This window comes from Coptis chinensis, chromosome 7 (assembly GCF_015680905.1).
Source record: "Coptis chinensis isolate HL-2020 chromosome 7, ASM1568090v1, whole genome shotgun sequence".
Taxonomy (NCBI): domain Eukaryota; kingdom Viridiplantae; phylum Streptophyta; class Magnoliopsida; order Ranunculales; family Ranunculaceae; genus Coptis; species Coptis chinensis.
The window spans coordinates 18108059-18124906 of NC_141462.1; the positions used below are offsets into that span (position 1 = coordinate 18108059).

Consider the following 16848-nt stretch of genomic DNA (forward strand, 5'->3'; position numbering starts at 1 on the left):
CAAATTTTTTTTTGTACATAAGCATACGATATTCTCCCAGTGAAAATATAGTCAGATTACATAAAATAAATAACATATTTATTACTATTCATTTTGCCTTGAGCTAATCTTAAAGTTCTAGAAGTAGAATTTATAAAACCATTTGCATATAAATAGCTTAAATTATTTTCCAAGCCTGAAAATGTCCACATGGTCAACTTGAAGTAACAAAACTTTCAACAAACTCATTCAATTATATCAAGGGTAACCACGTCAATTAAAAAAGTTTTAACTAATTTTTAAATTATTCAAAAGTCACATATCGCACCAAAATAAATAGCCCCAAAACAAAGAAGCCTAAACGAAAACGAAACCAAAGAAACAACCGCTCACTTCGCCAGAGATTTCGGATATTTTATTTATAGCAATCAAAAAACACTCTGAACAAAACAAAAAATAACAGAAAAAGAGAACAAAAAAACCAACAAAAACTAACAACACGAAACGACGGTTCTCTCTTTCAGAAACGCCATTAACGTCGCTTCAAACAACAAGCTTCACATTCCTTGTATATTTATCTATTTCTGTCTCTTCCCTTTATTCAATGTGAGTTTTTAGACATTGGTTAAACAACGTTGTAATGTCGAACAGTGCAACAAATTCATCAAACGTGAGTCCTAGGATATTAGGACAACCCATAACAAGAAGAAGAGTTGTTGATATGGAACATAACAATGAAGTATATGATCTTGAAGAGAATGACAACAGTGATCATAGTCATGAGGAAAACATTGGTAGTTTTCATGATCATTTAATACGACATTTGTTACGAAAAAGATTGGTTTGGTTACCTGAAACATGGTTACTTATGGTTGAGAAGTTTGTTTTCTGGACGAATGGAGTTATACATTTGATGAAGCTTTCAGGAAGGAATATGGGTCGTAGGATATTTATGATGTTGTTAGCTTTAGTGGTTTTTTCTGTTTTTTTGAAAGTTTCTTTGTTGAACATTCATGTTGAAGTTAATGTAAAAGGTAGAGAACATGGTTTGGTTCTTCATCAATCGTTTAATGATGATTCGGGTATTGCCCAGAAGATTGTTTCCGAAACTGAGCCTGTTGTGCCGAAACACTTGTTAAAGTTCCCGGTATGTTTCTCTATATACAGATTCTCGTTTCATGTTCTCTTCTCCTGGGTTCACTTTTTTTTTTTTTTTCATTTTTCTAAAGTTTATTTCTTTATGAAAGCTAATTATTTGTACTTTGACAATAAGTTGATTGATATTTGATAAGATGAAATGGTATTCTGTTGGCCTTTATTGCTTAATTTGAGGATGATTAGTTCAGGAATTATTTGGTGATAAAAACAGGGGAAAAAATTAAAATTACCGAATGCACAAACCTTATATTGAGAATAAATATAGGACGAGCTCTGCAATTTATATCAGTTTTAAATGTAGCTATTGTCTAGCTCTGCCGAGAGCAAACTAGTCTTGCTATCATTTTTTTTTTCCGGTTTTCTTGCGTCGACAAGCTGGTTCTTTTAATTTTCTTGTTGAAGTCCTAACAAGGTTTTTTGTATTGCAGAATTCTGAGATATGGACTAAACCGAGTAGCGACAAGTTTTACAAATGTTTTGGACGGCCAGATAGTCAAATGAGTATGTGTAATGCTCTTGATTCACACGTTTATTTTTCATAATTTGTTTCAGAAGTCGACTGAATTTGACTTGTTGTTTATTTCTGGTATTTTGTCTTACTGAACAGAAGCGGACTCAAATGGCTTTATACTGGTTCATGCTAATGGTGGATTAAATCAAATGAGAGCAGGAGTAAGTAGTGATATTGCTACATTTCAACAGTGTATAATATACCCTTTTCGGAGTTTAACATAGTTTCTTTGATCAATGCAGATATGTGATATGGTTGCAATAGCGAAGCTCATGAATGCAACTCTTGTTCTTCCTTCTCTGGACCATGAGTCCTTTTGGACAGATCCTAGGTAGGATTTCTGGTTTGGTCTAACTGTCTAAGAAATGTGATAGCACAGATTCACAGTGGAACAGAGGGACTAGATTACTTATCTTTTGGCGTCTTTTGCAGTGATTTTAAAGATATTTTCGACTGGAAGCACTTCATAGAAGTTCTAAAAGACGATATCGATATTGTGGAGTCTCTGCCACCTAAGTACAGTGGAATTAAGCCTCTCGTTAAGGCTCCTGTTTCTTGGTCAAAGGTGAGGCTTTATAGCAAATCAATTCAGAAATGATTATGCTTGAATTGTAAGTTTATCTCTTGTGACATGGTAATTGTGTTTGTAGGCTCATTATTACAGAAATATGGTCCCTGTTTTAAAGCGGCACAAGGTGATAAAATTTACGCACACAGATTCTCGACTTGCTAATAATGGGATCCCAAAATCAATTCAAAGACTTCGGTGCCGTGCAAATTATGAGGCACTTAGATACACAGGCGAGATTGAAGATCTTGGACAGAAATTGGTAGAAAGACTTAGGAATGATAAAAACCCATTCATTGCTCTTCATTTGAGGTACATAACTAACAATGATATGTATAATACAATGTTATTGTTTATGCTTATATGTAAAGCACAACCTAAAAGTTTGTTTTACGTCCCAGATATGAGAAGGACATGCTAGCGTTTACTGGATGCAGCCACAATCTTACTTCAGCTGAGGCTCAGGAGCTTCGGCATATGAGGTACAGTGTCAAGCATTGGAAGGAAAAAGATATTGACAGCAAGGAGAGACGCCTACAGGGTGGGTGCCCAATAACTCCTAGAGAGACAGCACTGTTTCTTAAAGCTATGGGATATCCTTCATCAACAACTATATACATAGTTGCCGGGGAGATTTATGGTCATGACACAACTAGAGCTCTTCGTGCAGAGTACCCAAATGTCTTCTCTCACTACACCCTTGCAACAAAAGAGGAGTTGGAACCTGTTAGGCATTACCAGAACAGGCTTGCTGCATTAGACTACATTGTTGCACTTGAAAGTGATGCTTTTGTCTATACCTACGATGGAAACATGGCCAAAGCAGTGCAGGGTCACAGGAGAGTCCAAGGATTCCAAAAGACTATCAACCCTGATAGGTATGTATTCTAAATGAGGGCAAGCAACTTATTAGCCTATGTTTGTGTGTGTAGACTAACTTACTTTGCAGCAGATATTGTGTGTACTTAGATATCATTATTATGTGCAATCTGTCTGCCATGATGAGTATATGTCAGGCAGACATTGTTCAGTTTTTGGACGCAAAACCTAACTGTTTCAAAGTATCCACCCTTGTTCATATTGAATTAATTTTAAACCAAAATTAGGACATGAGCGCTTAAGTTGATTCTATTGTTTGCAGACACAATTTGGTGAGGCTGGTCGACCAGATGGATGAGGGTGTAATATCATGGGAAGAATTTGTATCTAACGTGAAAAGCTTACATGCTAATAGAGTTGGTGCACCATATAGACGAGTGCGTGGAGACTCTCCAAGACTCGAGGAAAATTTTTATGCAAATCCTTTTCCTGGTTGTGTTTGCGAGAAGATGGAGGATGAAAGCAATAAGTTACAAGAAGCAGTTGATCTAAAATTAAGGCGGACATCAGCTTTGAAATGATATTTTGCTTCTACAGTTCTTGGTGTACGATTTTACGAGGTCAAGAACTGGATATACGATGAAAAAAAAAACATACCGATTGTTCACTGAGATGATTACGACGAGGTCAAGAACTGAATATACGATGAAAAAAAAAAACATACCGATTGTTCACTGAGATGATTGGTATCAGGTTATGGTTGTACCCAGATTACAGGTGCTGCTGTACAAAGAGAGATGATCGTGTGTACAATTGGCACATAAAACTTTCAAATTGCAAGTTTTGCGAGAGGAAGACACGGAGAGAGGTTTCTGACACGAGGGCTTGCAATTTTGCAGAGTGACAATACAGAAAAATTGTTATTTAGATCTTAGGATTAAATAGGTTACAAATTTACAATGTACACCAATTTCAAACTTGTATGAAAGTTATTTATTTATTGATTTTTTCTTTATTCTTTCTTCTATTCCAGTAGATTTGTCAGTCTGAGCCTTTCTAATTGAATGATCTAACAAGTGATGATTAATACACTAACTAAACTGTAAAAGTAAAAAGTATTTGCAATATAAGGATGTTTCTGGGGCGATATGTTGATTCTACCTCCAACTTCCTTACCAAAAGATGCAGATGCAACAGTTTTGGAAAGGCCTTATTTCTAGTGGTGGAACCACTACAACACACTCTATTTTGGTTCAAGCTGACTCTGTTCTGGCTCTAGTTTTCATGGAAATGTTTACAAACATGGCCATAGTGAACTCGATTTCTTTTCAGGTCAGTATCTCATATATTAGACTTAGACTAGAGGATTGAGCTGACGACTTTTTATTATAATAGCCATGGACAGGTTCCAAGATTTAGTAGTTAGTAAACAATCAAAACAGATCTTCTGTGTTTCATGCCATGCCTTAGTGATCACTACGAAACCACACACGCCCACACACACAAATAAAAACCTAAACAGGATAGGTACTTAAGTTATTAGGTGTTTCTGGCCTTTCATCCATGATTACTAATACCCTCCTTCCTCTCAGAAGTAACTTACTTAGAGATTCGAATCTTTTATATAGTTCAATATATTGAATCTAGACATAGATGGAGGCACTTGTATTCAAATAAGCAAAACAGAAAACAAAAAGGCTATTCCTGAATTCTATTGACATTATTAAGAATCACACAATTCAAGTGTGATCTTCACTGATAACCATTTCAATGGTCATTACTAAACTAACAGACATCTAAACAGCTTCTCCATCCTGCAATACAATCTCAACTAATAGTAACAAATTCTCAACAGACCCAACATTGAAAAGAAAATCTTATTGTCAAATAGCATTTCAACATAATATTTTACCTAGGAATATAAAAAACACTTTAGTCAATAAATAACTCAATAAAAGTTTAACATTAGGTTAGTTTCTAGATTACCAAGTGCTGTTTCACGTTAAGGCAACATTGCATTGTCTCCCCTTCAAATTTAGACTCCTCTGAGATACACTGGGAGCAAGCTTTTGAAATACTTGTAACACCATTGAGTAGCAACATACTCCAAGTCGAAATAATCCTGCAAACAAAAAGAATATCAGCTATGCATATGTTCAGGAATCAAAGCGATAATGGCAAGGGATGATAACTAAGCGCCACTTATGTGCATTAAAGCAAAAAGCCCCTTACCTCACAATTTGCCTATTCCCAAAGAATCAGCCAACTAAATGCCCTTGAAATTTGACTCAGTTCATCTATCAAATTTGAAATTAAACAGGGTGTTGTTTCGTTGTTTCTCCCAACTGATCAACAAGAGATTCTGAAAGACCCACTCAGCAGCTTGTTCATTCTAATGACCAGTAATACATTCTCACCACATTGAAGGCACATAGACCTGTTCTTTCAAATTCTGAGTAGCACTCTCAGTAGGGAAGCCTCTCACAGCCCCGATTGTCCACTGTGATATGATTCCTGCCGCAATGGCGAAGCGAAGCTGCCTCTCTAACACATCTTGATTTTCGAACATCTCTGGATGGGTAGTTAGCTTCCTCATGATCCCAGCAACAACAGCATCACCAGACCCAGTTCTATCACAAGTAAAGGGGGTTATGAGCACATCTTCTGTCCCAACAATCACACCATCAAAAGATGGCGCATAGTAATGAATCCGAAGTGTTCCATCAGTCACGAATAAAAACTTAAGCCCATCATGCCACAAAGGAGAAATTTCCTCCCGGCTATAATGGTAATAATCACGCCGATCCTTAGTTTGCTCGAAAGATTCAGCATAGTATTGGGGCTTGTAGTTTCTCCTCCTCTCATAATGATCTTCGTCAAGAAGAAACTCTAGTTCTTGTTTTGAAACCTCAATAACATCTGCTTTATTCCAAGCTTCTTTTATCACTTCCCTTGTCTCATCACGAGATCTCCAAAGAGGCAAAGGCAAATTTAAGTCGAAAAATACTAACCCGCCATACTTTTTTGACAACGTAATTGCTTTATAAAGGGTAGACTGCATTGAGGGAGATGATAAAACTTCTGAATTGAAATGGAAAATCCTAGCCTGCCATCAAAGAACAATGAAATTAGTTCACTTGAAGAAACAGAATGCACTCATTTCCCTTCCCTCACTCGTTCTCACTTTTTAGGCATTAGTCATTGTAATACATTAGCTTCACATAGAAACAATCTGTTATTGCAATGTTACAAAATGTTCCACTAAAGAACAATTTCCTCTCAAGAATTAGCCAGATCCAGCATTGCCAAAAAAAACATTACGCTATACATTTCTAGCTACACCCTTCGTGGTATCCCTTTTAACGAACTCAAAACACGTATAACTTGATGTCTAAAAAGCAACTAGAAGAAGCACTAAACTTCAAGCTTCCAACTTATTTCGACATTATTACATGTCTCAAATAAATGCAAAGATTTTCCATTTGGATTAAGTTAATTAAAACAGATAAGAAGCTTATAATTTAAGCAGTTAAACAATGCCAAATGCAGCTTAAAGTTCATATAAACATGAAAAAACAGCTTCTTCAAAATGTACCTCTTTAAGAACAGCAACATTCAACTCAGACACCAAAAGAGAATCCTCAGCAGACTCATCAACAATCTCAGCTCTCATCCTCCCATCATTAAACTTAAACTTGGCAAACGAACACCCGGTCTTCTTCTTCACATCAAACTTCACACTCCTAGTCTGAACTCTCTCTTTATTCATACACAAAACCAACTCCTTCCCAAACTCATCATCCCCAACTTTGCCCATAAATGCAGCTCTACCACCAAGTCTAACATGCGAAATGGCGACATTTGAAGGTGGCCCTCCTGGTGCTCTAACAAATTCAGGTGGATCCCATTGTAGTTCTTTCCATGATGAATATATATCAGGATGTCTCTGCCTAGTTGATTTTCTCACAGTTGGTATAAACTCTTTTTGCGCCGCGCCGAAACAGCATATTAATGGTGGGTATTCATATGGGAAATCCATATCCTCTTCTTCTTCTTTGGGCACTTTCTCATTCTCGACTTGTTCTTGCCTCTTGGAACGCCTTGGTTTTTTGGTGGAAGGAGTGGTGGTCTTTTTTCTAGCTTTTCTAGTGGGTTTTGGTGTTTCTGAGGTAACTACATTGTCATCACTAATAGATGATTTTTGATGTTTAAGGAATGTTAGTTGTTTGTGGAAATTAAGGTTATTGGAGTTAGGAAGGGTGAACAAGTGGAAAGATTGGAGGTGGAATGTTGTCATCTTCTTCAATAATATGCTTACAGCAAAAGGGAATGTGTGGCATTATCCTCCTTTTTTTCGTTTTTTAACAATCAAATGAAATGGTTTAATCGGGCTTTCAAATGAAATGAAAAAGGCTAAAGAGATGACTAGTGAGCCCGGCTAGCTGTTACACTAAGAGAATTTGGCTTTTTGTTGCCAACTCCAGGACTTGGGCCATGCTAATTAGGATCTTTCTCGAATGTGGACTATGATTGAATCGTAAGCCTTCTCCCCTCCAGTCGTCATCACATTCCTAATGTGCAATAAGGGATTGATGTTTTTGCCATGAATGTATAGCGTTTTATTGCTTCTAGTACTCCTTTTTGTCCAACTGATATTCACGTAGGCATGGCATATGTATTTATACGTTTGCATGTAATAATGAATCTACAAGTTTTGCAAGTTGTGCGGTTTTAGAAAGAAATCAATCTTAACATTGTCTAGAACTAGCTATGCTGCTCGACCTGTGGTCGAGCCTGCTATTTTTAAACCTACTATGTCTGGGCTGTTAATTTTCAGGCTAAAGTATTTTGGTTGATATACTTAATGCAAAGCGAATTTGTACAATGAACACATGGTAACAATTTCGTCAGCCACTTCGAGAGTTCGAGTTATTCAGAATTTCAGACATAAAGTGGAGCCAAATGCATCTTTTCATTAGAAAAGGACCATTTTTTATGTGCTTAATGCAGGAGGGAAAAATAATAGAAGAATAGCACCTTGATTTTCTTGCAAGCCTCCTTGGTTTCCAAACCAATTTGGGTATACTTCTTAATCATCAATATGTGATTTTCAAGTTGTGAGTGGACAGACCTTCCCAGCTTTACCCATAGCCTTAAAAAAGAATCCAAATTGCTTACTTGTTAGTGATTCAAAGGAAAGACCAACAAACAAAGTGCATCAACATTCGATTTTCATCATTATCAGCAACGTAACATCATCCGATCACAACCATCATTGAAGGGTCGACTATACAACTTGCTCTAAGGTACTCACCCATATCATTCTAAAACTTAGGTGGCAAAGACCAACCCCTTTTTCCATAAAATGTGGTGATGATTACAACATAACACTACAACAAACAGTGCTCCTCGACCAAACATACTACATACTACATACTACATAGACATGCAACAACCAACTTCTACTTATATAAACTAAGATGACTAATAATATCTTAAAAAGGCAATATACACCGGCAATCATTGCATTTCCTATACAAAGGGCAAACATTGTTTCTATCGCTTCCATTATTACTGGAAAAAATGATATCAAAATTGTAAATTCATATAAGCAACACAAAAACTAACTCAAATTATTTTGAGGAAATTTATCTTCAATAAACTTCCATGACCAAATGTAAAATATCATAAACAACTACACCCCAAACCAAATAGATGCAAAAAAGTTTATAACTCCAAGTAATTTGCAAGCAAAGTCATAAGTTCAAATAATGAACTTCATAATTTTAATAAACAATCTCTTGTGCTCTGTTAAGCCCAATGGATTTCTACATCCAATGCGACAATGTTGAACCAAATTTAGATATCACCATTGAAAGACTACAAACCAATTTGCTATACTAATTGTGAACCAAATTACAACACAATGGAAGTAGGGGAAGAGAAGAGACCATTTATCCCTATTCCAGCAACAAAACCCTAAAACATGAACCCATTTTATGCAAATTATAAACCAACTCTAAGATCAAGAAAACCAAATTAACAAAAGAATATGAATAAAAAATGAATAAAAAACAAAAGTCTACATTCAAAAGGAAGACATAAAATAAATGAAATATACCTTCAAAGCCTTTCGAGACCTATGTATATGATTTTTTTTTTAGATTTAATCAACTACTAACGTTATACACTACTTGAATAACAGTACATACCTAGTAACAAACTGATCATCCACTGAAGTAGATTGAAAACAGTTGCATGCCCCGACCGTAGTTTGAACTCTAATGGGTTGACCCTCTACAAGACAAAAATGATCTAAAACATGTGACCATGAAGTACACAACATATGAAATACAACACAATGAATTTGCAAGCCCTAGTCATATATTTACAATGGCATGAGAAAATCAAACCTTCTAAAGAAATTATAACTATTTCTTTCGTTTTTCTCATTTGCACGCATTATGTGCTGCTTGAATGAACGATATAAAAAGCGAGTAAGAATACATCGGTTGTGTTGTAGCATTTTCAATGGTTCTTTGGGTTGGAGAGCTCTTGTTGTCAATGCCACTCCAACAAATTTCTGTATGCAAGTAAAACAACCCAAATCAAGAGCCTTACTTTCTCAAACATAAGCAAACTGCCCCACATCCAATACATAATAACAAAAGAAATTCACAAATCTTTAGCTTTTATTTTTAAGGAGAATAAAAATAGAATAAAGAAATTGATTGAAAACCAATTTATTAATGGAAACATATTTTTTTAAAAAAAATTAAACTAATAATAATCCACATAGAAAAATTTGAGATCATATCACCTTCAAGGTTATCATATGGTTAAATCCAAAGCTCTGGATATACCAATTCTCCGGCATTGGTAGAGATAACTTTCAAACCTCTACACCAACCACCAAGAATCAAACCTCCAATCCAACAACAATTCAATGGAATATATATGATACCTATACAAATTTGAAAGTAATTTTTGGATATCCTTGAAGTTTCTTAGTGTCTTGTGTTAGTGTTGTTAATTTACGCGAAGTAAATTTTGCGGCTCTAGTTGCTATCTTAACTAATTCTCGCTAGCAACAACTTGTAGTCATGTCATTTGAATATCTTTAAAAGTAATTCAAAACTTTCATTGCTTTGTTGGTAATTTTAAAAATAGTAAATATGCCTACTATACAAAATCAAATAAATTCGGTTAAAAAGTCTTGAATTTTTTAAAATAGTAAATATACCTACAAAATCAAATAAATTCAGTTAAAAAACTGGATTTTTTTTTTCTATCAGTCCAACTTCCAAATCTCCATTTCAGCACAATATTTCCCCTCTTGAAGCTCTTCATGAATCCCCGAAACCAATCCATCAAAAATATTACACTTCTTGCTAACTTTCAACACAAATTCTAACTTTAATCGATAACAAAACACTCTTCCTATGAGTTGTTGAATTTTTCCTTACTCTAAACCCCACATTTTTGGCATACTGATCGTAATACTTGTAAGCTTTACTATCTAATTCAAAGATCATACCCAACTTCGGTTTCAGCACATTAACCATAATATAATCTTCTTTTTCCTGCATGCCCTCGTCAGATACTTGATCGTCATCACTATGTCAAGCTAACTGCTCACAGTTTTCATTTAGTTCAAGTGGAAAATCTCTACCTCGGCCATCCATCCTGTGAAAAAAAAAAAACTTGGAACATGTCAATTTCTCTTCTAGTCTATGTTGTTAGTTACCTTCACCGTCTACTGCTGTCCATCCTTAGTGAGTGTCGTCATCGTAGTTTAGATATCTATCGATCACCGTCTTCTCAATGATCAAATTGTCTTATGGTTATGCGGTTATGCCACAGTCTTCCTTTTGTGGGTTAAATTTTTCCGAAGTTAATTACCAGTAAATATTTTGTTTCATTGCTCATACACTAAAGAAATCATTTATACTGCATGTTTTTCGCGCAGAGTTTATCAACCTCCTTTCTTCAGAATCTAATGAAGTGTGCAGTCCAGAAGAAAAAAGAACTATTGCACCTGAGCATGTTATCAAGGCTCTAGAGGTATTTTCTTGCTTCCTCTATTTTACTCATTATCGAATTTAATTTTTATAATGTTTATGCTTCTCTTGTTTTGTTTTCTCTTATTCTCCATCCTTGTAGATAATTTTAATCAATCGCAACTCTTGCAGTAGCAAACCAAGGTGTATTTAAAAAAGATGAGGGAAGATCATTATCTTTGTTTTAGCTAGCTTCAAACTTGAGTATGTTGCTGATAAACACAAGCCTTTTTATTCTTTTTTTCTTCACTTTGAAGATTGAGAGAGAGGAAAAGAATTGATCAATGGTGTACCGGTGGGGTGAGGGGGGTTTTTTTTTTCTTGTTTTGCTTTTGATTTTTTTTTTCGTTGGGTGTGAGGAAGAGTTTTTCATATCATTCTATTTTTTAGTTGTTAATTACTTACTTACCCTACATTTAAATAAAAGCGTATGTTTGGTTTTTGTTTTTCATAAGAACTGAAAAGACCAAATAGACTTCTATAAAATTACAAAGTAGACCAATTTCAATGGTATTTAAGTAAACAAAAAAGTAAATATTTTCAAAATATGGATTCTTTTAAAAAAATTGCTGATGTGGCTCCCTATGAGCATCCTGGGAGAAAGGGATATTAATATAGGTAGGATATGTAATATATTCTTAGAAATCAATGTCATGTTTGATTATGGGTGATTTTGGACACACTCATAAAAACACTCCCGTATCCCATAACTAACTTAAGTTTTTGTCATATCCCAATAACTGTCTCAATCCAATAATATCTCTCAAATTAATTTGGGATATTTTCAATAGGGACAAAGATATTAATTTAGGATATTTCCGGCAGGACTGTTGGCACGGTACAGAATTTAGTAATGTCAGAGGTGTATGGAAGAAAATATCTTATTGTGTTCACGTGGACGGGTGCTTACGTGTATGGGATATTAATACTCATGCAGGGGTTCTCAGTCATACCATTAGCTTTGAAGCAACGGCAGGCTGCAAGGTTTCAAGGCTTTCGGTGGGTGATATTAATCAGGATTCACGTTTGATCGATTTCTCTGGCGATTCTATATACCAGTAATGGATTTGCATATGGAGACGATTGCCATTTTCAGCCTCCATTTCAATCTGGGGGACAAAGTCATTCTGTTGCCTGAGACGATGAAAAACATTCATTTGATGGAGGGGCAATTTATTGACTTGATAATAACTTCTAACAAGCTTTGGATACTTAAAGAAGACGGGCTACTGTTCTACAACTTATTTCATGATAAATTAAGCCTAGAGGAAGCACACAGTTATAGTTTGCAGGAAGCCTTTGTTGCTGACCAGTTATTTCAAGGTTCTGAACATTCTTTAGTTGAGATGAGCTGGACCAGCCTTTTGCTATCTCCAGTGAAGGATCAGTTTGTCCCTTTTGTATCTTCTATTTTTTTGCGTAGGCTGCTTCATCCGGGGATCTATCAGAATGCTGCTTTGCGTGCCACTGCACTTGATTATAACAAACACTGTACTGATTCTGAGTTTCAATCCTTAACAATTGATGGTTTGAAAAAGGAAATATTTTCTCTTATTGAGGGTGAGGTTAATGCGCCAATATCAGTAATCTATTGCTGAAAACTTTATGCATACGCTATTTTCATTATTGGTGCAAGAACAATGCACCATATGGTTTGCTGGTTGACGCTTCAACAGGTGCCGTTGGTTTAATTAGAAGGAACACAATATCTTTATTGCGGTGCTTGGAGGATATTGAGCTGCTTATCTATGGTTCTGTTGATGAATTTGGTGATTTTGTAAATTCTGATTCGGATTTGCCGGATGATAATCTTGATCGTGAAATTCTTTTTGAGGTATTAAGATGCATCAGTAGTATCAACCAACAATTAGGCAAAGCTGCTGGTGCTATTTGTTAGAAAAATGATTTGCTCAAACCCATTTCATATATGAATGAGTAATTTGTCTCCCAAGTTATCCCATTTTGATATGAAATGGGTTTCTGAAAAGAAATAGTACGTAAATTGAGAAAAACCTTTTCGAAAAGGTGCACTGGTTCGAAACAGTACATTATGCCGAAAAGGTGCGACCTTTCGAAATGTGCGCTGGTTTGAAACAGTGCATCATGCTGAAAAGGTGTGACCTTTCGAAATAGGCACTAATTTGAAACAATGCTTTCTACCGAAATGGTGTGTCTTTTCGAAATATATGACTTTTCAAATAGTTGCTTACTTTTTCTCAAGAGTCACTGTGTTGTTTTGAAGATGCACCACTCACTTATAAATAGTGGATGAATTTGGAGAGAAAAGGACACCAGATCACACAGAGTTCTGATCTTTCTCTTCTCCTTCTGTTCTTAGTCAAATACTATGTTGTATTCACTGATTCTATAGAATTGAAGTGTTAGTTTTCTATAGAAGGAAATCCGTTCTATCTTGGGAGACAGTTTCCCATCAACCTTCAAGCACCGTGAGGAGGAAAATCTGTCTTAAGGATATAACGTATCTACACTAGGCTCGGATTTAATTAAGAAGTACAAGACACTTACAAGACAAAATGTTTGTATAGTTTGGTAATTGATAAAGTGTAAGTACAATTAAGTTGTATATTCCTAATAACTTAAGACAAATTTTTTTTTCTTCTTCTTCTTTACCGAACAGAACTTGTTTATGTTTTCTTTTCTTTATTTAAAGGAATAACAAAGTGTGGTTGTATTTCAGAATATGGCAACACCACCAGTTACACCTGTTGTTACTGTTCCTATTGTTGTTCCCCATTCTGGTCCTCATGGGGAGAAGCCTGAAAAGTTCAATGGAACTGATTTCAAGCGCTGGCAACAGAAGATGCTCTTCAATTTGACCACCCTTAACTTGGCAAGGTTTCTATGGGATAAGGCTCCTGATGTAAGCCCTGATGAAACCGACAAGGAGAAGGTTTTGGCCAAGGATGCTTAGTTTCATGCTGATTTCTTGTGTAGAAATTATGTCTTTAGTGGGTTGGCTGACTCATTATACAATGTGTATAGTGTGTTCAAGACTGCTAAGGAACTTTGGGATTCGTTGGACAAGAAATACAAGAGTGAAAATGTTGACATGAAGAAATTCATAGTTGGCAGATTTCTTGATTTCAAAATGACGGATAGTAAGACCGTCATAAGCCAAGTCCATGTAACGCCCCGAGACCCATCATGCATCCCAAGGATGTGGAGATGAATCTCGAGGCGGTCGCTATCCCAATTCTATTGAAATTTTGGCGGAGTTTCCTTTGTTTAATCGACGTTTCGTATACGAAAACCTGTCATAAAACCTAGACATCGCATAATACCTTTCCAACAATCATATATATGTAAAATCTTAACTTTATACACAATAGTGATGTCCATATACATATCCAAAAATGTTTAAGATTAACTATACTCCAATACATCGGTTATTACAACCAAAATGAGATAGCTCTCAATATATACAACCAAAGAATAAACTAGACTCTATACAACCCAAAATGAACTTGACTCTGCCCCTCGTCAAGCATAGGGGAAACCATCCAAATCTGCATAACCATCCTCACTAGTGGTAGGGAAAGCCTCCTCCGCATCTGGCTCGGCTGAAATGTTAATGTAGGATGAACAAACAACTATGCCCAGTAGAAACACACATAACCAATAAATAGACTACTTATAGCAAAACATTTAAAACATGCAGGTTTCCATAATAATATCCTAATATCGTGACTATATAATACATCACTAACTAGCAGAAATCATTTCGACATGCCTCGTTAATATTCAAAATATAGTTTTCACAAAAATCATACAACTATTGTGGCCGCTGCATCCTATTAGAATGGTGAAGGTACGACCGGTACTTTCGATGATCCGGGCATATCTCGGTTCAAGACTTCCCGGTGTGAACCATGCACCGTTGTTTTTCGATTTTTTACCGGGATTTGAAATGTCGTTGTTGTGTTCATACACACAAAATCCCCAAAGCTTTTAGGGCTCAGGTGGGCCCTATGACCACAACCCACCATACGAGCTGTCACCTAACTTACTGTGGTCAACCGTTCGACGACTGCAAACTGCTCAGGATCCTAACACACATCCAGGAGTGGACTAAACTCTCACTCCTCACGTCTAAACCTCATCGAGGTAACATGTAACCTCACACAAGTTAAGCACCATACAGCGTGACACGTACAAACATGGTTATCTAGAAAAGTAGAAAAGGAATTCCCGGACTACATCCAATGATGCATCCCTTTAAAGGTGGCCTACCACCTCGAAAGGTGTACACCACAGTTGGAATCTTAGAGCGAATTGCCGTCTCCGGAAATGCGCAAACAGTTCCTTCTTTATAGGAATTCACCAATTCTTTTCCAAATCCCCTCGTGATAAGCATAATAATATATATACTCGTATTACCGATTATTTCCAAATACTATAGTTACATATTTAGTTTTTCTTTGAAAACTGCTGGTTCTGTATGTGTGAGTTCCTGGATTTCCAACAATCGAGTAAATAATACCACCTATGACTCTCAAATAGGCCAGTCATAGTAAATGACAACCGATGATTCCCAAACGGCGAATCATCGTAAATAACAACAAACTATTCATGGAACAATCCAGAGCCTCACACATAGTTACAAACAACCGGGTAATCCTTACCCATATTACAAAATCCATATCTCTGTCTCCTTACTGAGACAAGAGACGAGAACCCTTCCCAAAACCAGTTTTTCTCTTTTAACAAAGAAAACAAATTCCTGCTACCCCAATTTTGCAAAACTCAATTTTTCATCCAAAAGCTATTTATATCTCTAGTTTTTATCGAGGAAAGATACAATTGAAAAAACATGAATAGCACATATACATGCATGGTTGATAAGCAAACTGTCTTTTCCAATTTAAAGCAATCAAATAATGCATGAAAATAAGTATGTTATATTTTGGTATGTAAGTTCCTACCTTAGCAAGTTCCGTTTCTCCTCGAATCCCACTTAACCGAATCCACTCGTAATTACTCCTATAACATCATATACATACGTAGGTTATTAGAATTTATAAAACTAACGAGTAATTCTTATCTAATGTAAGCCGAGAATAAATCTCGATGCTAAGAATTTGGGTTTCCGGTAACTTTCCTCTATAACTAATGTCAACAGCGCTACAGGCCATTTCTAGCACTGCTACTCTGGCAGGGCTCGGTAGTCTATTTACAGCCACTGTAGGACCTTATGCCAACACCAATCCTATCCATTCCAAATTCAAACTACAACAAATTTCACACCCTTCCTTTCACATTAAATTTAGTAATAAAATAGGTGTGTGTTCATTCTCATTCAATCCATAATCAACATAATCTTAAACAGGGTATAAAACCATCATGACTTCTCAAAAATGGAGTGAATATATATATGATTCTTACCAAGTCAGTAAGAATAGCTCCTTAGCTTTCTACTCCACCAATATCGCTCCACTCTATCTCCACCAACAGCTACTGCCGAAATTTAAAACCCCCAATTCAATTATTTTCATCAATATATCCAATTCCATCGAAATTGGGTTTAAACTATCTAATTGCGAATAAAACTAACTCACCTTTCACTTTAGTATGACGGAAATTCGAGGAAATTCGAATCTCGCGTTGTCGCGAGAAGAAAACCCGATAGCCACACCTACGTCATATTTCGAAACTTCACACTTGACTTTAGTGTTTACAAGAGATGGGTTGCGAAATTTTTTGGATTGAATCGATGAAAATGGACGAATGGGGTT

At 36.0% G+C, this 16848-nt stretch overlaps 2 protein-coding genes across 2 annotated transcripts; one reads left to right on the plus strand and one right to left on the minus strand.

The window, feature by feature from the left end:
• The first annotated feature begins 342 nt into the window (after window positions 1-342).
• Window positions 343-4053, plus strand: LOC147486385 (O-fucosyltransferase family protein). The gene is made up of 8 exons (XM_086570882.1): window positions 343-1126; window positions 1566-1638; window positions 1745-1809; window positions 1891-1979; window positions 2081-2213; window positions 2299-2528; window positions 2618-3094; window positions 3358-4053. The coding sequence occupies exons 1-8, from the start codon at window positions 620-622 to the stop codon at window positions 3614-3616; spliced, it is 1833 nt and encodes a 610-aa protein (XP_086427008.1). The 5' UTR covers window positions 343-619; the 3' UTR covers window positions 3617-4053.
• Window positions 4054-4898: 845 nt separating this feature from the next.
• On the minus strand, window positions 4899-7424 carry FLN1 (fructokinase-like 1). Its single transcript, XM_086570883.1, has 3 exons — window positions 6631-7424; window positions 5268-6141; window positions 4899-5157 (listed from the first exon to the last, which is right to left on the minus strand). Exons 1-2 carry the CDS (start codon window positions 7330-7332, stop codon window positions 5449-5451), a joined length of 1395 nt encoding a protein of 464 aa, XP_086427009.1. The 5' UTR covers window positions 7333-7424; the 3' UTR covers window positions 4899-5157; window positions 5268-5448.
• Window positions 7425-16848: the final 9424 nt, after the last annotated feature.